This window comes from Pimephales promelas, chromosome 11 (assembly GCF_988280905.1).
Source record: "Pimephales promelas chromosome 11, fPimPro1.hap1.1, whole genome shotgun sequence".
Lineage (NCBI taxonomy): Eukaryota > Metazoa > Chordata > Actinopteri > Cypriniformes > Leuciscidae > Pimephales > Pimephales promelas.
Window position 1 is genome coordinate 34,899,053 of NC_142779.1, and position 18,320 is coordinate 34,917,372.

The 18,320-nt window shown below is 39.3% G+C and overlaps 1 protein-coding gene across 1 annotated transcript in view; it reads left to right on the plus strand.

Annotated features, from left to right (window-relative positions):
• Window positions 1-17,972, plus strand: part of pcsk2 (proprotein convertase subtilisin/kexin type 2) — a 69,726-nt gene extending 51,754 nt beyond the window's left edge. Inside the window, exons 10-12 of the mRNA XM_039690619.2 lie at window positions 3,833-3,933; window positions 8,609-8,836; window positions 16,777-17,972. Coding sequence (XP_039546553.1) covers window positions 3,833-3,933; window positions 8,609-8,836; window positions 16,777-17,266 — 819 coding nt within the window. The 3' untranslated portion in view covers window positions 17,267-17,972. The remainder of the gene's footprint in view (window positions 1-3,832; window positions 3,934-8,608; window positions 8,837-16,776) is intronic.
• Window positions 17,973-18,320: the final 348 nt, after the last annotated feature.

Genomic DNA, 18,320 nt, shown 5'->3' on the forward strand with positions numbered 1-18,320 from the left:
TCATTGCGTCTGTGTCAACTAGTCCAATGGCGAGACGGAACGTCACGGGCTGGCGACGTCGCAACCAGGAAAGCATTAAAGGGATAGTTCGGCCAAAAATGATATTTAACCCATGTATTACTCACCCTCAAGCCGTTCGAGATGCATGTTTCAGATGAACACATTTTCAGTTATTTTAGAAAATGTCTTAGACCCTTCAGTGGATATAATGTGTAGAAATGGGGTCCAGCTCCTTCGAGTCCCAAAAATGTGCATACAACATTCACAAAAGTAATCCATCCGGCTCCAGTGGGATAAACGAAGGCCTTCTGAGGGTAATCCGTGCGGTATTGTCGTAAAAATATACATATTTAAAACTTTATAAATGAAAATATCTGACTTCCAGCAACGATCGACGTACGTTCGGTACGTTCACGAACTTCACGTGTGATGGAAGTCGGCATACGTAGCGTAGGATCCGTTGTGACGTCGCAACGTTTTATTACGCTAACGTCCTACCTCGTACGCCGACTTCTATCGACTGTGAACGTACCGAACGTACGTCGATCGTTGCCGGAAGTCAGATATTTTCATTTATAAAGTTTTAAATATGTATATTTTTTATTTGATTTTATATTTGACAAGATGATTGACAGATCAGTTTCCGTGACGGGATGCGTGTAACTAAGCGGCAGACAGCAACCGTTAAAGGCGTTTAAAATGTTAAAAACTCTGTTTCTTTGTGGGTACAAACAGTATTTTTGGTCCCCTCACATTAACCCTACCCCTAAACCTACCCATCACACACACACACACACACACTAACCCTACCCCTGGACCCTTTTTTGTATTTTTACATTAAAAAAAAAAACATAATTTGCTATGTTTATTAATCCATTTCCTCGTGGCTGGTCCCTCCAATGTCAGTGATCTCAGGTTATACCCGACTTTCCTTAAAAAAGGAAAAATCATTTTTCGTAGACAATATGGTATTTATTCAAATATATTTACACAGATAAGACCCACGTCAACTAGAACAAAGCACAAAATAATTCCCTTCATGAAAACCCTTTCATGTCATTGCTTTTATTAAGGCTTGCTCATAGTTTGCTTGGTCACAAGGACAAACTTCCATCCATCAAATACGGTTGTTTCCTCCTGTGTATTACCTCAATGTCAGGAACCAACCAGGATGGCCGTCAGCTGAATTCTCTGCACGTCATTAGTCCTCCATCGACACCCACATATAAGCACATTGAGTTCTCCAGTTCAATGTCTGGTCTAGTTTTAAAGACGCTACCTACAGTACCTGTTTCCTGAATATTCTCTAAAGTATCTTCATTGCCATGTCTGATCCTTCATCAACTTCCTCCTGTTCCCTGTAGTCCTCCTTCCTTCAGCTCCAGCTATCCGTTTGGGATGAAGGCGTTAGGCAGGCAGATGGAACGGAAATATAAAAAATCAGGCGTAGCAGTTCATAGATTAATGTTTGATAGTAACTAATAACTGTTTCATCTCAAATCCCAGAGTTTTGTTTCGAACAGTCAATAATTAAATCTCTGAGTAATATAACTGTGCTACCACAGAGCAGTGTAATGCATTTCTCAATTATTTTTCAACTAAAATTGAGAATATTTATAACGCCATTGCCTGTGAGGTTGAGTTTGTTGAGGTGCATCCACCTAATCTCCCAAGTTTCAGTACTGTTGATTTGGACTTTATTTCTAAACTTGTTTTGTCAATGAATTCTACTACTTGAATACTTGGTCTGTTTTGAAAAACTGTCTGCCTGTCGTCGCGCCCCACATCACTGCTATTGTCAATGCTTCACTCGATGCAGGGAATGTCTCTTCTGCTTTAAAAATTACACCAGGTCTTAAAAAGCCTGGGAGTGATATCGCCGATATGTCAAATTTTCGACCCATCTCCAATTTACCTTTCCTGGCAAAAGTGCTTGAGCGTGTGGTTGTTGGCCAACTCTGTACTCATCTTTGTACGTATAGCCTACTAGAATCTTTTCAATCCGGGTTTAGACCTGGACACAGTACAGAGACCGCTCTAGTCAGGGTCTAGTCTGACTCTGGGGCTTGTGGCATTTTGGTTTTGTTAGAGCTTAACGCTGCATTTGATACCATATGTCACAGCATATTATTGGACATTTGTGGAACTGTGTTCAACTGGTTTCAATCTTATCTCTCAAATCGTTCCCAATTTGTCTACTTGTGTTCTAACAGAGCCTCAATGTCAGGGTGTCCCTCAGGGGTCAGTTTTGGGTCCTGTTTTATTTAGTGTTGTGGGAATTTTAATCATTAGTGAAGATTACTAGGTAGTCTGAACCATGTGTTTCCTTTGAACCCATTAAATGAGTAAAATATAGATGTGTACGTGGTTGTGGTTGTGGGTGATGTTTCAGGAACATTTGGGACAGGACCTCTGACCTTCGGTGCGGCCAGTTTTGGCCAGTTTATTTCAGTACCAGTTTGTGTCCTTAAAGGGATAGTTCACTTTGAAATTAATTTTTGATATGTTTTATCTTACCTCAAGGGCATCCAAGATGTAGGTGTCTTTGTTTCCACAGTATTTTCAATTTTGACATTTTTCAGTCAAACCGTTGTTGTCTATCAGTCATACACTGGAGGATAATAAGGGGGTCCACCAAAAAGCATGCAGAGAGAAGTCAAAATTAAACATGATTTAATGACTCGTAAATGTAAGTACACATTGATGGCCTAAGACACGAAACGAGCGGTTTGTGTAAGAAAACAAACAGTATTTATATCGTTTTACCTTTTGTAATCATAGCCATGACAAAATGATCTGACGGCACGGGCGCTTCGGTCTGGAAGTGATCGCTTGTGCGTCTACGTCACTCTTTGTTTATACAGAGATTTCGGAAGTTTTACCTTTCACTAAACATATTTAGATATACGGGAAACCGCAATGGAAGACGATTTCGGTATATCTAAATATGTTTAGTAAAAGGTAAAACTTCCGAAATCTCCGTGTAAATATTGAGTGACGTCACACGCAAGCGATCACTTCCGGCGTAACATTGAACTGATTCAGTTCGGTTCAGTTGGACATTGCACAACTGATTCAGATCACTTGGATTACACGAGGTAAAAACGAAATAAATACTGTTCGTTTTCTCACAAAAAACGTTCGTTTCGTGTCTTAGGACATTTACGAGTCATTAAATCATGTTTAATTTTGACTTCTCTGTGCATGCTTTTTGGTGGACCCCCTTAGCCTCCAGTGTATGACTGATAGACAACAACGGTTTGACTGAAAAATGTCAAAATTGAAAATACTGTGGAAACAAAGACGCCTACATCTTGGATGCCCTTGAGGTAAGATAAAACATACCAAAAATTAATTTCAAAGTGAACTATCCCTTTAAGTAGAGACTAAAACAGCAGTAAGGGCCTTATCTAGGTGGGTGAAAGGTACAGCGGGGGAAGAGGAACCTTGAAAAGACTATAAGAGCATTATATTTAAATACGAATATTTTATATGTTATTTACAACATACATTTTTCATGCATATACCTATACATGCATGTGTGTGTATTTATATATAAAAATGATTATACACAGGACACATATATTATGTTAACACAAACTTTTATTTTGGATGCGATTAATCGCGATTTGTTGCGATTAATTGCGTAATGAGTCCTTTAGCCTCTATAAAAAGTATAATAATTAAAAAAAAAAATGTTGCAAATGTGCATCCTGTTTGCAACCTCAAATTCAACTGAATTAGAATATCAAAAGCATTTTTTAAAGTGTAATTAGCATATCTTTGGCACTAATGTTTAATTAAGACGTTCTCTTTGTCTGTGTGTCTCCAGGCCACCACGGATCTGTACGGAAACTGCACACTGCGTCATTCGGGCACATCTGCCGCCGCCCCTGAGGCTGCCGGAGTGTTTGCCTTGGCGTTGGAGGCCAAGTATGTACACTTCTGTTTTCCAGCATACAGCTCTGATGAGTAGTGAGATTAGTGAGCCCCTATGAAAGATTTATGAAACAATAAGGCAGCTTACGTACACACGGCGCTGGCGGACTCCGGCTGAGATCGTAGATTACTGCTGACAAGGTTTGTGTCAGAGCGGCAACACAAGCACAACTCTGGGTTTAGAAAGCCTCGCCTCATGCATGATTGATACCCTTTCGACGCCAAAATGGTGCTGATGCCATATAGCTAAACCTGCATTCCCAGTAAATTGAGAGTTATTGCATAACCTGCCTGTAAAGCAACATGATGCAGAATGTTTATTTGTTGGCTCTTGCTACTCATTTTGAAAACGTATTGCATCTAAAGAAATTGGATTTTGAACTCTTTCCACACCGGTGATGTTTTAAAAAATTGACAGACTTTAAACGAAAAACAAAAAAGATGTATTCTAGCTTCATTCATTCTTTTTATCAATACTTGAATGTGAGTCATTTTTATTTTAAAAAACAACCAAATCTGAAACTGATTCAGAGCGATTCTGGAGTAGATCGAGTCCATCAACAGCTTCACAGTCGTTTGCTCATTCAGTATTGTTGGTGAGTTTTGATTTATATGCTTTTGAGTGTTTGACGTTCACGTCAGCTTACATGAGCATATGCAATGCTTCTATTGCTTGTTTCTGCTTCTTCTTCAATTGTTTTTTGGATCTGAACATTGTGTACTCTTTCAGTAGATGTGTAAAACAGTGAAAACATGGATAGTCAGAATTAGGGTTGGGTATCGTTCGAATTTGAACGATTCCGATTCCGATTCCTTGTTTCGATTCCGGTTCCCAACGATTCTCGATTCCGATTCTTTTAAGAGGCAGGGTCAAAAAAGTTTAGCTAACCTTGCTAACCAACGGTCTTTCTGAAGGAAATACTCCTTCTGTCACAAATACTCCTTTTGTCACAAATTTTGCATTTTGCCGAGATTTCGTTATTTTTGGAAAAGTGAAGCTACACTTTGGATCGCCGACGTAAGCTACTCATGTTCGACTCGCGCGGTTATGCCAACACTTCCGGTAGACGCTTCTTTGTTGGTGTTGTTCAGCGGTTTCTTCTTCCGCTCGGCGGACTGTGAATATCGAAACTAGGAATCGAAATTTTTTTTTTTTTTCGAATCGAATCGAAATTTTAACTTTTGAACGATTCCGGGAAAAATGAAAAGTTAGTCCCGGTTCCAATCGATACTCGATTCTCGATAGCCAACCCTAGTCAGAATAAGCTGTTATAAGTTAAATGTACTTGAAATAAACAGAATAAATAAAGTAGCCGGAGCAACGTGACATAGATACTCCCCGCTTTTCTTTAGCGTAAATGTGTGGTACAGTGTGAGATTGGGCTCTGGCACCAGTATCACTGTTCATTTCTTAACCCTTAACCCTGATGAAGAGCTGGCATGAATATTGCTGATCGCCTCATCAAAAAGAAATGAAAAGTCTCTTTTGGTTCAAGCCAATAATTACCCTATTTTTCAATGAATGCCAGGAAACACATCATATTTGGACTGTATCTGGTGCTTCAGGCTCATTCGAAGGGTTTAGGACTTGGCTTTTGTATCACTGGGTTGGCTGTCTTCTCTCACTCATGAACAGGTATTAACCATAGACTGTAAAAAAAGATGGACGACGCCCCTTCGCTCTTTTCCATCAGAGAGAAAGGGAACTGCAGCTTCAGTGATCAGGAGGAACAGATAGAGCTGCGAAAATGAATATAGAGAGCCTAAGTCCCGCCCCTCCGCTTCCAGCTCATGGGACCTTATTTCGGAAAAAATATGAATGGTGGTCAATGGCGAGAGACAACTTATCTTTTTATTCGGTCTGAACTGTGCCCTCAATTACACATATGATGTTTGTCAATTTAAAATATAATTCTGAGAGTCAAAAACGACGCAGTTTGTCATAAAACAGAAGAGTAACATTTAGTTTTATGTGAAAATCGCTCTATGAACTACATCTCCCGGGAAGAGAAACGAGATCCGCTGCTCGTGTGTGTGCAGTCTGGTACAAAACACTCAGGTATGACGGCATAACGTTACGATTATAACGTAAGACTATAGAAACAATGACAGACATCAGCCTCAGTAAAGTTAGCTTCATTCATTGAGAGAAAATGTGCGCCTTTGGGGTTTGTAGTCTTTGTAATTACGTATTTTCACAGTCTTATACCTCAACAGTTTTACATCAAACTGCGACTTTCTTTACTTTAAAATGTATTTTTTAAATTGACAAACATCATGTTTGTAACTCAGGGCACAATTCAAACCAGATCAAAATATTTGTTGTCTCTCGCCATTGACTACCATTCAATATTTTTCCGAAATAAGGTCCCATGGTGGTCGAACTTAGGCTCTCTAAGGAACTTAGGCTCATACTGCAACAATTATAGAGATCAAATACCTTGCTTGGTACTAATACTGCATGTAGCTCATTTTGCCCAGATTTTTGCCCGAGTCAAGGCCAGTTGTGGAAAGTAGGAGCGTGATTTTTTTTTAGGAACCAAACAGATATTTGACATTAACATTTGAGACAAGCAAAGAAGCAGGAGGATCCAAATGCCGATTTATTAAAATCCCCATGAAAACAGAACCAGGTGAAACACACCAACCAGGGAATGTCCATTCAATGACTGATAGAGAACAAGTGACCCAGATAGCAAACTGACATTGAATCAACGTGGAAATATGACATCGAAACAACGTTGATCTGACAATGTTTTGCTCATCGAATTAACGTTGAACCAACGTCAGACGCGTCATTCTTTCAAAACTAACGGAAAATCAACGCGTTGTTTCAACGTTATGAAAGCAAACCAATTTTCGATTTTCATTTAGCTTTGAAGAATGCCGCGTCTGACGTTGGTTCGACGTTAATTCGATGAGCAAAATCAACGTTGTTTCAATGTCATGAGAGACGTCGTTTCCACGTTGATTCAATGTCAGTTTGCTGTCTGGGGAAACAAAGGGCTATACACACACAGGCAGACAAGCATACAAAATAACAAGAGGGCGTGGCTAATGAGACACACCTGGGGAGAGTAATCAACATTAAACCTACAAGAACTGCAAAGCAAGACATGAAATAACACAAAAGTCCAGGAACACACACGACAGGGGAACTCAGTTTGGACACCAATTGTGATAAAGGCCGGTTCATTACACTGGGTTAAGAAAGCTTTGTCAGTTTCGCCACATCATTTCTGCTTCCATTCACACATGTCAGTAGGACTGGTGTTAATAACTGTTGACACGGCCTTCCCTGTGTAAAGTCTTTGTGTTTGCTCAGTGCTAAATAATGATGTAGGCGGCAGAAGAGCAGGGCTCTTTGTTCAGCCAGAGGCAAATACGCATTGTAAACTGCAGGGTCATTTGCATGTGTTTGTTTACCTGAGCCGAACCTGAAGAAGTATGGCTGAAGGGTTTTATACAGTCAGGCTTCAAGGTTTCACAATACACACTTTAAGTAGGCTACTACTTTAGTATTTAGTAAAAAAAAAAAAAAAAAATACTAAAGTGTATTTGCAATGCATTTATTTTGTGCTAAGAATACTACATTTACATATTTATGTGCTTAATAAAAATTCCCTGCAATTGTACTTTTGGTATACTAAACTCGTAAGCTTGAAGTCTGCTAAATTGGAACAACTCATTTCGTACTTAAATACACTTTAATTGTGCAGAAGTAATGCAAAGTCCAAATAAAGATATACTTAAGTATACTCGATTGTGCTGAAGTGGGACTATTGCAAATAAACTTATGCTACACTTTAAATACTATGTATTTAAAGAACCATCCTTATTAATACTGATATTAAAACACATTTTGCCGTAATATTAGGACATGTGCATTGTGCAATAAAGAAACACTCTAAATAAAGTTTAATTATAATTTTATATCCGTAAGTCCATAAATATCTTAGTGGATTTAAAGTATATACTTAATATGAAATAATACATTTTGGTGTTGTTGTTTTTTTAACCAGGATGCACAGGTATAAAAAAAAAGAGTTCAGCTAAGAAAAAGTAGTCCATTGCCACAGGAACTAGATGCAGACCAGACTGCAACAATATTACAACATTAATGCGTGCATTATTGTTAAAATTCGATCTAAGTTACTTGTTTTCCTCTATTTTAACATCAGCATTAAAATGAAAATTCACACTAATAATTTCTAAATGCATGTTATAGATCTTATTCCGAACCATCATCGATGCATGTGTTAAAGGTCGTCTTTTTTTACTTAGTAATGTTCAATCAAAGTGTAATACTTGGATGTGATGAAACATCAGTCTTCTCTCCAATCATTTAGTGCACTTAAACTCCGCCCCTGCAAGCTCATCTGCATACACTTATGAGTGCCACGCCCACACCTCCTCATCCAATCAGCAACCGATGCACATATAAGACTACTATAAGACCTCCAAGTCCATGTTTACTACAACCAGAGAAGGTTTTGTTAGATTATCCAGCAGGGATGAGAAAATGTATTCCTGTTGTAATAAAATATACTTGTTTGCAATGTGTGCTTGGGTGTGTTGTAATATACAATGGAAAGCGACCTTGAGTTGCAGAAAGGTGCTGTATAAATAAAACTTCTTCTTCTTCTTGTGTGTGTGTGTTTTCCTGCAGTCCGAACTTGACCTGGCGGGACTTGCAGCATCTGACAGTGCTCACGTCTAAGAGGAATAAACTGCATGACGAGGTGCACCAGTGGAGGAGGAACGGCGTGGGCCTGGAGTTCAACCATCTGTTCGGATACGGTGTGTTAGACGCCGGAGGAATGGTCAAACTCGCCCGCGAGTGGAAGGCGGTCCCCGAACGATTTCACTGCGTGGCTGGATCCGTGCAGGAGATACAGTGAGTACAGAAAACACACCAGAAACTACGACATGCAAACATTGTTCTCCAGCAATCGCCCAGCAAACAAATTTAGGTTCTGGGAACGTTAGCTTTTGGTTCCCAGAACGTTCCTAGAACTTTCCCTTAAGGTTAAGGGAACGTTCCCGGAACATTCTCCTTACGTTATAAAAATGGAACCTAAAAATAACCTACATGGAACGTTCCTATAACGTTCTTGTTTGGTTCCCAAAAAAATATCCTCATCAGACCATTCGGGAACGTTAGGGGAACGTTCTGTGTTTGCTGGGCGCGGACAGTGATATTTCCGAGTGATCGGGAGAATGAAGGGTGGGGATTGGCTGGATTGTGATCGGTATGCGTTTATTACCAGAACTGAGCCAAATGGTTGAAAAATTAAAGGGACTTGTGACGTCAGACGAAAACGAAAGGCCACAAAGTTGGCTCAAGTTACTACATTTTGATAAAAGATTGTAAGGACAAACAGGAAATGAACTTACTCACAATTTGACTATTAAAGTTTAGTGCATAAAATTGAATGGTGAATAGTGCATAAAATTCACGTCTACCGTGTCTTGTTTGATGCTTGACCACTTTGTGTTAATTTGCGTGATGCGCGTAAAAACAAAAGTTTGAAGCGAAATTTACGCGTAATGCGCGTCAGAATCAAAACCCGTTGGCGGCCATCTTTTTTATGTCGATCGAGCATTCATCGAGAGAGTCACCGCTCTGTATTTGCTCTGGAGAGCAGAACAGCGGCGTGGGGATCATCGTTGCCGTATTTGTGTCAACCGGCGAACCGTTTGGCGAGTTTCACCATTTGTCTCGTATATTGAAATAAAATTTTAAGTGATAAAATATTTGCTTTGTTGTGCATTAGAACCACACCAGGCATTTATTCATATTACAAAATCATTTATTGAAGCATCCAGACACTTCACCACGTGACAGCAGCAAACAGCTAGGCTCCTGATTGGCTCCTCGCCAAAGTTCAGATTTTTTCAACTCGGGCGTCAGGCGCGAATTTGCGTCAAACGCGTGAATGCACAAATAGCACTAACTAAATCATTTGCGCGTAACACGCCAGACGCTCAATTCGCACCATTCGCGCGATTCGCGAGGCGTATTCGCGTCTACTGTGCCGCCCTCTACTCCTCATTCACGCCACAGGTATTTTTTACGCATGTAACGTGTCTTTGCATTCGCGTCCGGTGTGAATGCACCATTACGTTACCAGCCATTCAGAACGTCTACTAGCCAAAAAAAAAAAAAAGAGAGAGAAAAAAGAAGAAATAAATCTATTACCTAATGCCAAGTTCACACTACAGGATTTTAAGCCCGATTTGCAAATCGTTGAGTCGCCGACAGGTCAGGGTGTTATCGCGTGCAAATCGCGGGGGATTAGCGGACAAAGAACGCTTGCCAATCTGTTAGTATGAAAGAGCCAACAACGCAGCGAAAACGCTCGCAGACGCCTCGCCGAGCCCAGAAAAATATCTAGCCTGCTAGATATCCAGAGCAGTCGCGCGACTCAATCTCAGTGATGTCATGAGTACAGCCAATCATAGCAACGCATGGGTTGAGGACACCAGGTAAATATTCTCTTTTTTTTTTTTTTTGCATTTTTTTCCTCAGAGAAGATCGTCGTGCAAACAGTGTGCAGCACTATACTGACGTCCATATTCACGTGTTGTGTTCTCTTCTTCGCTGGGTATAATTGGCGCAATATTTATTTATTTACTGCGTGTTTTTTCGTGACAAAACGTGGTTTATAGACAAGATAAAGTTGTCAACTCGTTATTTATTTGATTATTTTCATGATTCAGACCGTAGCATAGTACTGAAACAGCTCTCATTGAGTCACAAATGATCTGCTCTTATCATCCGATCGTGGTTGTATCTCTATGCAGTGCGTTGTCAACTCGTGTAGTGAGTTACCTCCTGTTGTGGATCAATCACGTTGTGTTGTGTGGTGTGAACAGTTAACAACTTGAACACTCCTGATTTCACTGAGAGCAAGTGATGTAGTGTGAACCGCACAGTTCAGCCCGACGTTTTAAAATCATGTAGTGTGAACTAGGCTTAAGCCACAGCTTATATATATTATAACATTTCGATTTCAAAAATTCCTTTCTTATTCAAACAAAATCCTGTCATCCATCATCTTCTCTCTTCCTCTTTCTTCCTTTACACCACAAATGTGTTTGTGGACAAAGAACATCAAAAAAATGTAATCTTCGCTGTTGCTTCAATGCAAATTAACAAGCGCGCCGTTATTTGTTGTGTAGTGACGTGGGTTTAAGTAAGCCAGATATGAGCAGATTTTGCGCAATACGCTGTATTTAATATACCACAATGACTCTTATCATGATGTTTTGTCTTACTCAAGCAAAGTGAGTAAAGATAATAAGTAATGCCAAACTGGCTCGTGATTTGACCCGCGAGCTGATCGTTACCCGCAGTTATGTGGTGTTAATCTCAAACCCTGAGGACAAACATTTCATAATAATATCAGAACACACTTTAGCCAGTTTAGTGAAGTAACAAGTTTAGTTTAGTGTCTCCTTGTCACTGGCGTTCCTCCTTAATGCAGTTATCTAATAAACCTAGGATAGTTTATCACAAATAATGTTAGCTCTCTGACTAATACACCCCCCCCCCCTATTTTTTTCGCTTTGGATAAAAGTGTTTTTAAATGCATACCTGTAAATAAATGTGAATATTGCAAAACGATGTTTGACCGATCAGATTGACCTTGAATACAAACTTCAAAGCTTGTGCCTGATAGTTTCGTAGGGAAAGTTATGGACTCCAAAAATTAGAGTGAGCCTGTGACATCATATCCTGTTCTTCATATTTATGTCTGTGTGTGTATGTGTTAAAACATATTGGATGTGTCAGCCCTCCTGACTCCACACACACTCCTCTCACACTCATTGCTGGATGTTGCATGCTATGGTAACAGACACAATTACCCTGAGCTCCACTGGCATGAGGGATTTGTGTGTGTGTGTGTGTGTGTGTGTGAGTGTCATTTGGTTCATCCAACGAACTAAATGAACGAGTTGACTCGGGAAAAGATTCATTCATTTTGATGAACGAGTTCGAACAGGAGAGTCACGAACGCGCATCACAGAACAGAGCAAGGCGACCATTTGAGCTTATTAAAACTTAAACTTTGTTATTTATTTTTAATGAGCGATCGTTTCGCTTGATAAGACTCTTATTCGTCGTCTGAAATCATTTAAAGCCCTTTGAACAGTTTGCACTTTTGGACCTTGAACCGTTTGGTTCCCATTGAAGTCCATTATATGGAGAAAAATCCTGGAATGTTTTCATCAAAAACCTTCATTTCTTTTCGACTGAAGAAAGAAAGACATGGACATCTTGGATGACATGGGGGTGAGTAAATTATCAGCAAAAGTTGTTTTTAAAAGTCAACAACTCCTTTAACAAGAAAGTTTTCACGTTGGATGTTAGCTGTGTGAGACTGATGTGCTAAAGAGGTCTTCGCAAACACACAGAGCTAACATCTCCTTACATGTTTCCTTTAATAAGCGCTGTCTCGTCTTTATGCACCGAACACACCCGCACCCTTGTGTGGCCTCTGGATATTTCTATCAACTAGTTTCCCGGGAAACACTAGCCTCTCAAAGACTGACGCGCACACAAACACTCCCACTAATCTGAGCGCTCTAATGGCCAGACTGGGAGACCTGGCTCTGATAATGCCATTACATCCACTTTACTGCCACTCGCTCGAGTCCTCCGCTGTTATCATCAGCACAGCCGGTCGGCAGCGCCGGGCCTTTGTGCTCGCGCCTCGACAAAGGGGAAAACACATCATCTGGACAAACCAATTGTTGGCATCATGAGGCTGTGCCATTGAAAATAGAGGAACACATAATCACTGTTTTCCAGCGCCCAGTTCTGCGGCTTGTTTTGAAATGGCAGAAGTTCAGGATGGTACAACTGTACATTTATGAAATGAAAACTGAAGCTGTGCGTTAAATAGACTAGGGGTGTAACAACACATCATGTCACAATATATCACAATACAAAAATGCATCAGTATCGTGGTGTAGTGACACTATACCAAAATAAAAATGTAGTTTTAGTGTCAGCAGTATTACAGTAAACTATAATGGACAGTGGTGGAGGAAGTACTGAATCTCAGTACTTAAGTAAAAGTATAAATATCCAGATAAATATTTACTTTAGTAAAAATAGAAGTAACACACTTAAGGGAAAAGTAAAAAGTACCTGATTTTAAATATACTTTAAGTATTAAAAGTAAAAGTACTTGCATAACAATTGATTCTCTTAATGACTATTTTCTAATGATTAATAAAACATTTAATTGTAACTCATTCAACCTAATACTCCTATAATGATGTTCAATAATGATGGGAAAAGCTGAAACAAGCTTGCAATTAGGCAATATAAACCATGCTTATACTTACTATATATTAATAACTATTTTTGGCAGTAAACGAGATTAATTTATGGTGTAATTCTGAACCTCTTGGCTTGCCATAATCCTAACCAAACCAAACATATATTACACACGGTGTGTTTCCTATGCACGTAAAATCAAATTTTCGCGTATAAATTGCACGATAAACACACTGCGTGCGAGACGCATTTAGTTGATGTATCTATGGCAACCAAACGTCACTGGTGAGACAAACGTGCAACAAACGTACGTTTTGGCAGGGGAAAAACTGATCAGAAAATGTAATGAAAATGTAACAGAAGTTGTAGAAATGTAGTGGAGTAGAAAATTGCTGCAAAATGTAACGAAGTAAAAGTAAAAAGTATGCACTATTTATTCTACTTAAGTAAAGTAAAGATACATGAAAAATTTACTTAAGTAAAGTAACAAAGTATTTGTACTTCGTTACATTCCACCACTGATAATGGATAATAATGTCCTGATAACGCCAGATGTGTGATGTTACCAGTAAAAAGTGTCCAATATTATTATAAATATATCTAGTCAGTGACAGTGAAAGCATATTCGTCTACAATAATTGTGTATTTTCATCTTCAGAATCATGAATATTGTTATTCTGGTGTCTCTATTGTCGTGTGCTTTGGGTTTCAGCACCAATGTAATATAATTTAGCATTTTAATCAACAGGAATGTTTTTGTTAACCTTTTATCATATATCTTGGAGTATCACGTTAATATTGTATCGTTAGTTCAGTATCGTGTATCGAATCGAGACATCGTGATTATTTCTGTAGTTGGAGCAAAACACAGTTGTCTGAACCTGATGCCTATCCATTATGGCCAGAGACGTCTTTACATTCATTCTTGTTTATTAGGTAATGTCGCTGAATGAGTATGAACTCTGTAAATGTCACTGGGAACATTAATGTGACCTAACAGCAAATCTACTGACTTTTTCTTCTACGCTGATTTATTGGGAAAGTCTGCAGAAGGGTTTAAAATCAATGTGAGATGAATGAATGTTTTTGGACACTTAATGAATGAAAAATGTTTTAGTTTAAATGTTTAAAACACAATTAGTTAAACTAATATGTAGCACATACGTAATTGCATAATTAGTTCTATTGTATAATAGCAAGAAAAGCAAGTCCTACATTTTTCATTAAATACTCATTTAGACTGAAGTATTTTTTACTCTGCTTAAAGGGTTACTTCACCCAAAAATGAAAATTCTGTCAGTATTTACTCACCCTCATGTTGTTCAAGCCCGTAAGACCTTCGTTCATCTTCGGAGCACAAATTAAAGGGTACATATCATGCTTTTAAATCATTCATTTTTACATATAAATCATACCGTTGTGGTCTATATAAAACATAACTGCAATGCTTGGGTCTGAATTCCTCATTATTATAGCTCCACAAGCCCCTTTTCTGATGTGCGTCTGTGAGCGACCCGTTTCAAAGCGGCCCCTTTAAATAAAAAGGAGATGCGTCACACCCCGCCCGCTCTCCAGGTCGATGAGTTCACGGTCAGTTCAACTCCCCCCGTTCGGCCATTATTGTAGTTTGATTAGAGATATACGATTATATACGATACCTTCAAAGAACATTTTTATTCACACGTTGATAAAATGTCAACAACAGAAGACTTGTCCATCAAGCCTTACATATTCCAGCCAGAGCGAGCGAGTTGATAAAGACGACGACGAACCTGCAGAACAACCTCTTCATATGGATAGATTGGTATGTGAGTTAACTGTTTTGTGTTATTAGTGAAAGTCGACTATTTCTCTTGTTAAAACGAGCACACAGACAAGATAAATGACTACGGTCTAATCTTACCACAAACAATCTGTATTGATAATATGATACGTTTAGAAAAGCAGATAAATGAGCATTGATGAAACTCAAGAACAATAATACTGCAGACGTGTAACGTTACTTCAAAACAAAAACAAAGAAAGATAAATGTACTGCTAAACCATGACCACCATGTGTTTTAAGAAAGTAAAGTACTTTATTTTTATTAACGATATTTACAGCTTATCGAAATGCTCTGTTCGTCGTCTCCAAAGATAGAAGGAATTTACCTCTCGTTCAGACGAAGTCAATCGGCAAACCCTTCTGTATACTGGCGGAGGTTGTTGAAGTGGGAATCCTTGAAGTGCTTCAGGTCACTAACGTACATCCAACAACCGAACATTTTGACTTGCCCTCTCGTAACTTCTGCATCATTGAGCTCGGACTACAAAATCGGAGCGAGAAATAATAAAAGTGTTGGGCCGGTAGTCGATGTCCTTATTCGTCAGTTCCGCTGCAAATACGGTGACGTTGTAGTTCAAAAAACGTCTTAGAAAACAGAAAAATCTGAACAGGTTGAAAAATATGACCAAAACAGAATATAAAGATATAAACGAAGCACCTGAAGAGAATAATTTCATCTTTTCTGTACTTATAAACACTCCAAATATACAACAAAATGCATTTAAGGGCTACAAAAGTGGATTTTGCATGGTATGTCCCCTTTAAGATATTTTTGATGAAATCTGAGAGCTGGATCAATCCTGCATACTAGTCCATAGGCTTCTTGAGGAGTTGAAACTTGCCGGCCTCGAAAAGTTATTAAAGACATTGTTAAAATAGTCCAAGAGACTACAGTGGCTCAATCGTAACTTTATCAAACGACGAGAGCACTTTTTGTGCGCAGAAAACAACAAAAATAATGACTTTATTTCAACTATTCGTTTACTTCTCTCTTACTTCTATGCAGAACTTCTCCACATGGCCTTTCCTCCCAAAACATATTCATCAGTAAGGATGATGTGTACTGAGTGTCTCCATTGTTCCAGAGAAGTGATTAGCGTATAGTGCACCTGAAAAAATATCATCTGTTGTCAGTAAACAAGCCAGTTAGACAGTATCTCCCATCGTCAATCATAGCTAGGGTTGGGCATCGAGAATCGAGTATCGATTGGAACCGGGACTAACTTTTCGTTTTTCCCGGAATCGTTCAAAAGTTCAAATTTCGATTCCTAGTTTCGATATTCACAGTCCGCCGAGCGGAAGAAGAAACCGCTGAACAACACCAACGAAGAAGCGTCTACCGGAAGTGTTGGTATAACCGCGCGAGTCGAACATGAGTAGCTTACGTCAGCGATTCAAAGTGTGGCTTCACTTTTCTAAAAATAACGAAATCTCGGCAAAATGCAAAATTTGTGACAAAAGGAGTATTTCCTTCAGAAAGACCGTTGGTTAGCAAGGTTAGCTAAACTTTTTTGACCCTGCCTCTTAAAAGAATCGGAATCGAGAATCGTTGGGAACCGGAATCGAAACAAGGAATCGGAATCGGAATCAGAATCGTTCAAATTCAAACGATACCCAACCCTAATCATAGCTTACAATTGTTTAACCTTTTGCCTCTGGCTTGCTAGCAGTATTAAATGTCAGTTTTATTTACAACATCTCGCTCTCTTTCTTTGTGCAGTAAAATCCAGTCGGGAAACAAACTGGTGCTGAGCATCACAACCGATGCCTGCCAGGGAAAGGACAACTTCGTCCGCTATCTGGAGCACGTTCAGGCCGTCATCACCGTCAACGCCAGCCGCCGCGGAGATCTCAACGTCAACATGACTTCACCCATGGGCACCAAGTCCATCCTGCTGAGCCGCCGGCCCCGGGACGACGACGCCAAGGTGGGCTTCGACAAGTGGCCCTTCATGACCACACACACGTGGGGCGAGGACCCCCGGGGAACCTGGCGGCTGGAGGTGGGCTTCCAGGGAGAAACCCCGCAGAACGGCCTGCTGAAAGAGTGGACCGTCATGCTGCACGGCACACAAAGTGCTCCTTACATAGACCAAGTGGTGAGGGACTACCAGTCCAAACTGGCCATGTCCAAAAAAGAAGAGCTGGAGGAGGAATTAGACGAAGCTGTGGAGAGAAGCTTGAAAAGCCTTTTGAGTAAAAATAACTAGCCATGTGCATGACGTCCTCTCTGTGTTAGCATATATTCCTCTCTCGGCTTTCTCTTTTTTCTTGTGATTATTCAATGAATGTCTCTCATATTAACAGTGTATTCTCTGAATGATACAGTGGCCCTGGAAACTATTCGGACACTTAAGACACACTTAGAAAAATCCAAATTTGACACCAACGAAAGACACCACAAGCACATTTTAAAAGCAAAACGCTTAACAAAAAGACATTTTTAAGGCTTCTAATGATAATCGTAAAGTTCATAGTAGGGAATTGGCATATGTTTGGTTGTATTAAACCAAATTCCAGAGCGATTGCTCTGTTAGTGTAGTTCATTTGTGAACTTTTTGGTCCAGACCAAGCGAACCCAACACCCTAAAAGTCATTTAATAAAATATCTCAGAAAACCTCCAGCATCATTTCGTTTAATATTTAAGTTTTAAGTGACATTCAAACTCAAAGACATTCAAAAAGTGTGACTCGAGTGTCCAAATGTGTGTTTTGCCACCACTGTACGTCCCACCGAAAAAAAAATATTACATTCCACTTACTTTTTTTAAACTCTTTCCAGAAATGTATATACACCAAATATATGTACACTTTATTATGTTCTTGCTTACCCCGCTGTCCCACACCTCTGCTGTACAGTTTGTGACTGTAAATCATTTTGTGTGGTTCTCCTTAAAGTTTAGTATCTTGCAAACAGAGCAGTGATATTTCTTTCTGTAATATATAAATATATTTTGAGAGGAGAAGATTAGTTTTTATTATGAAGAGATGGAATGTGAGTCATTATACTGCTTATTTCATAGCATTGTCTATATATAATAAATCTATTTAGCTGTTTGTTAAAGCACCTGAGTGATTAAGACAATCATTTCCCCATTGGGTTGGTTGATCTGGGGTGCAAGAGTCTCCCAAACTATGGTTTGTGGTTTGACAACGAATCTTTAAACATGGCGTATCCATTTCAAGCAATGTGAAATAAATAGATAAAGTTATTGTTAATAATCAGAATAAACAATTCTTCTGCTAGGTGATATATTTCAGTAT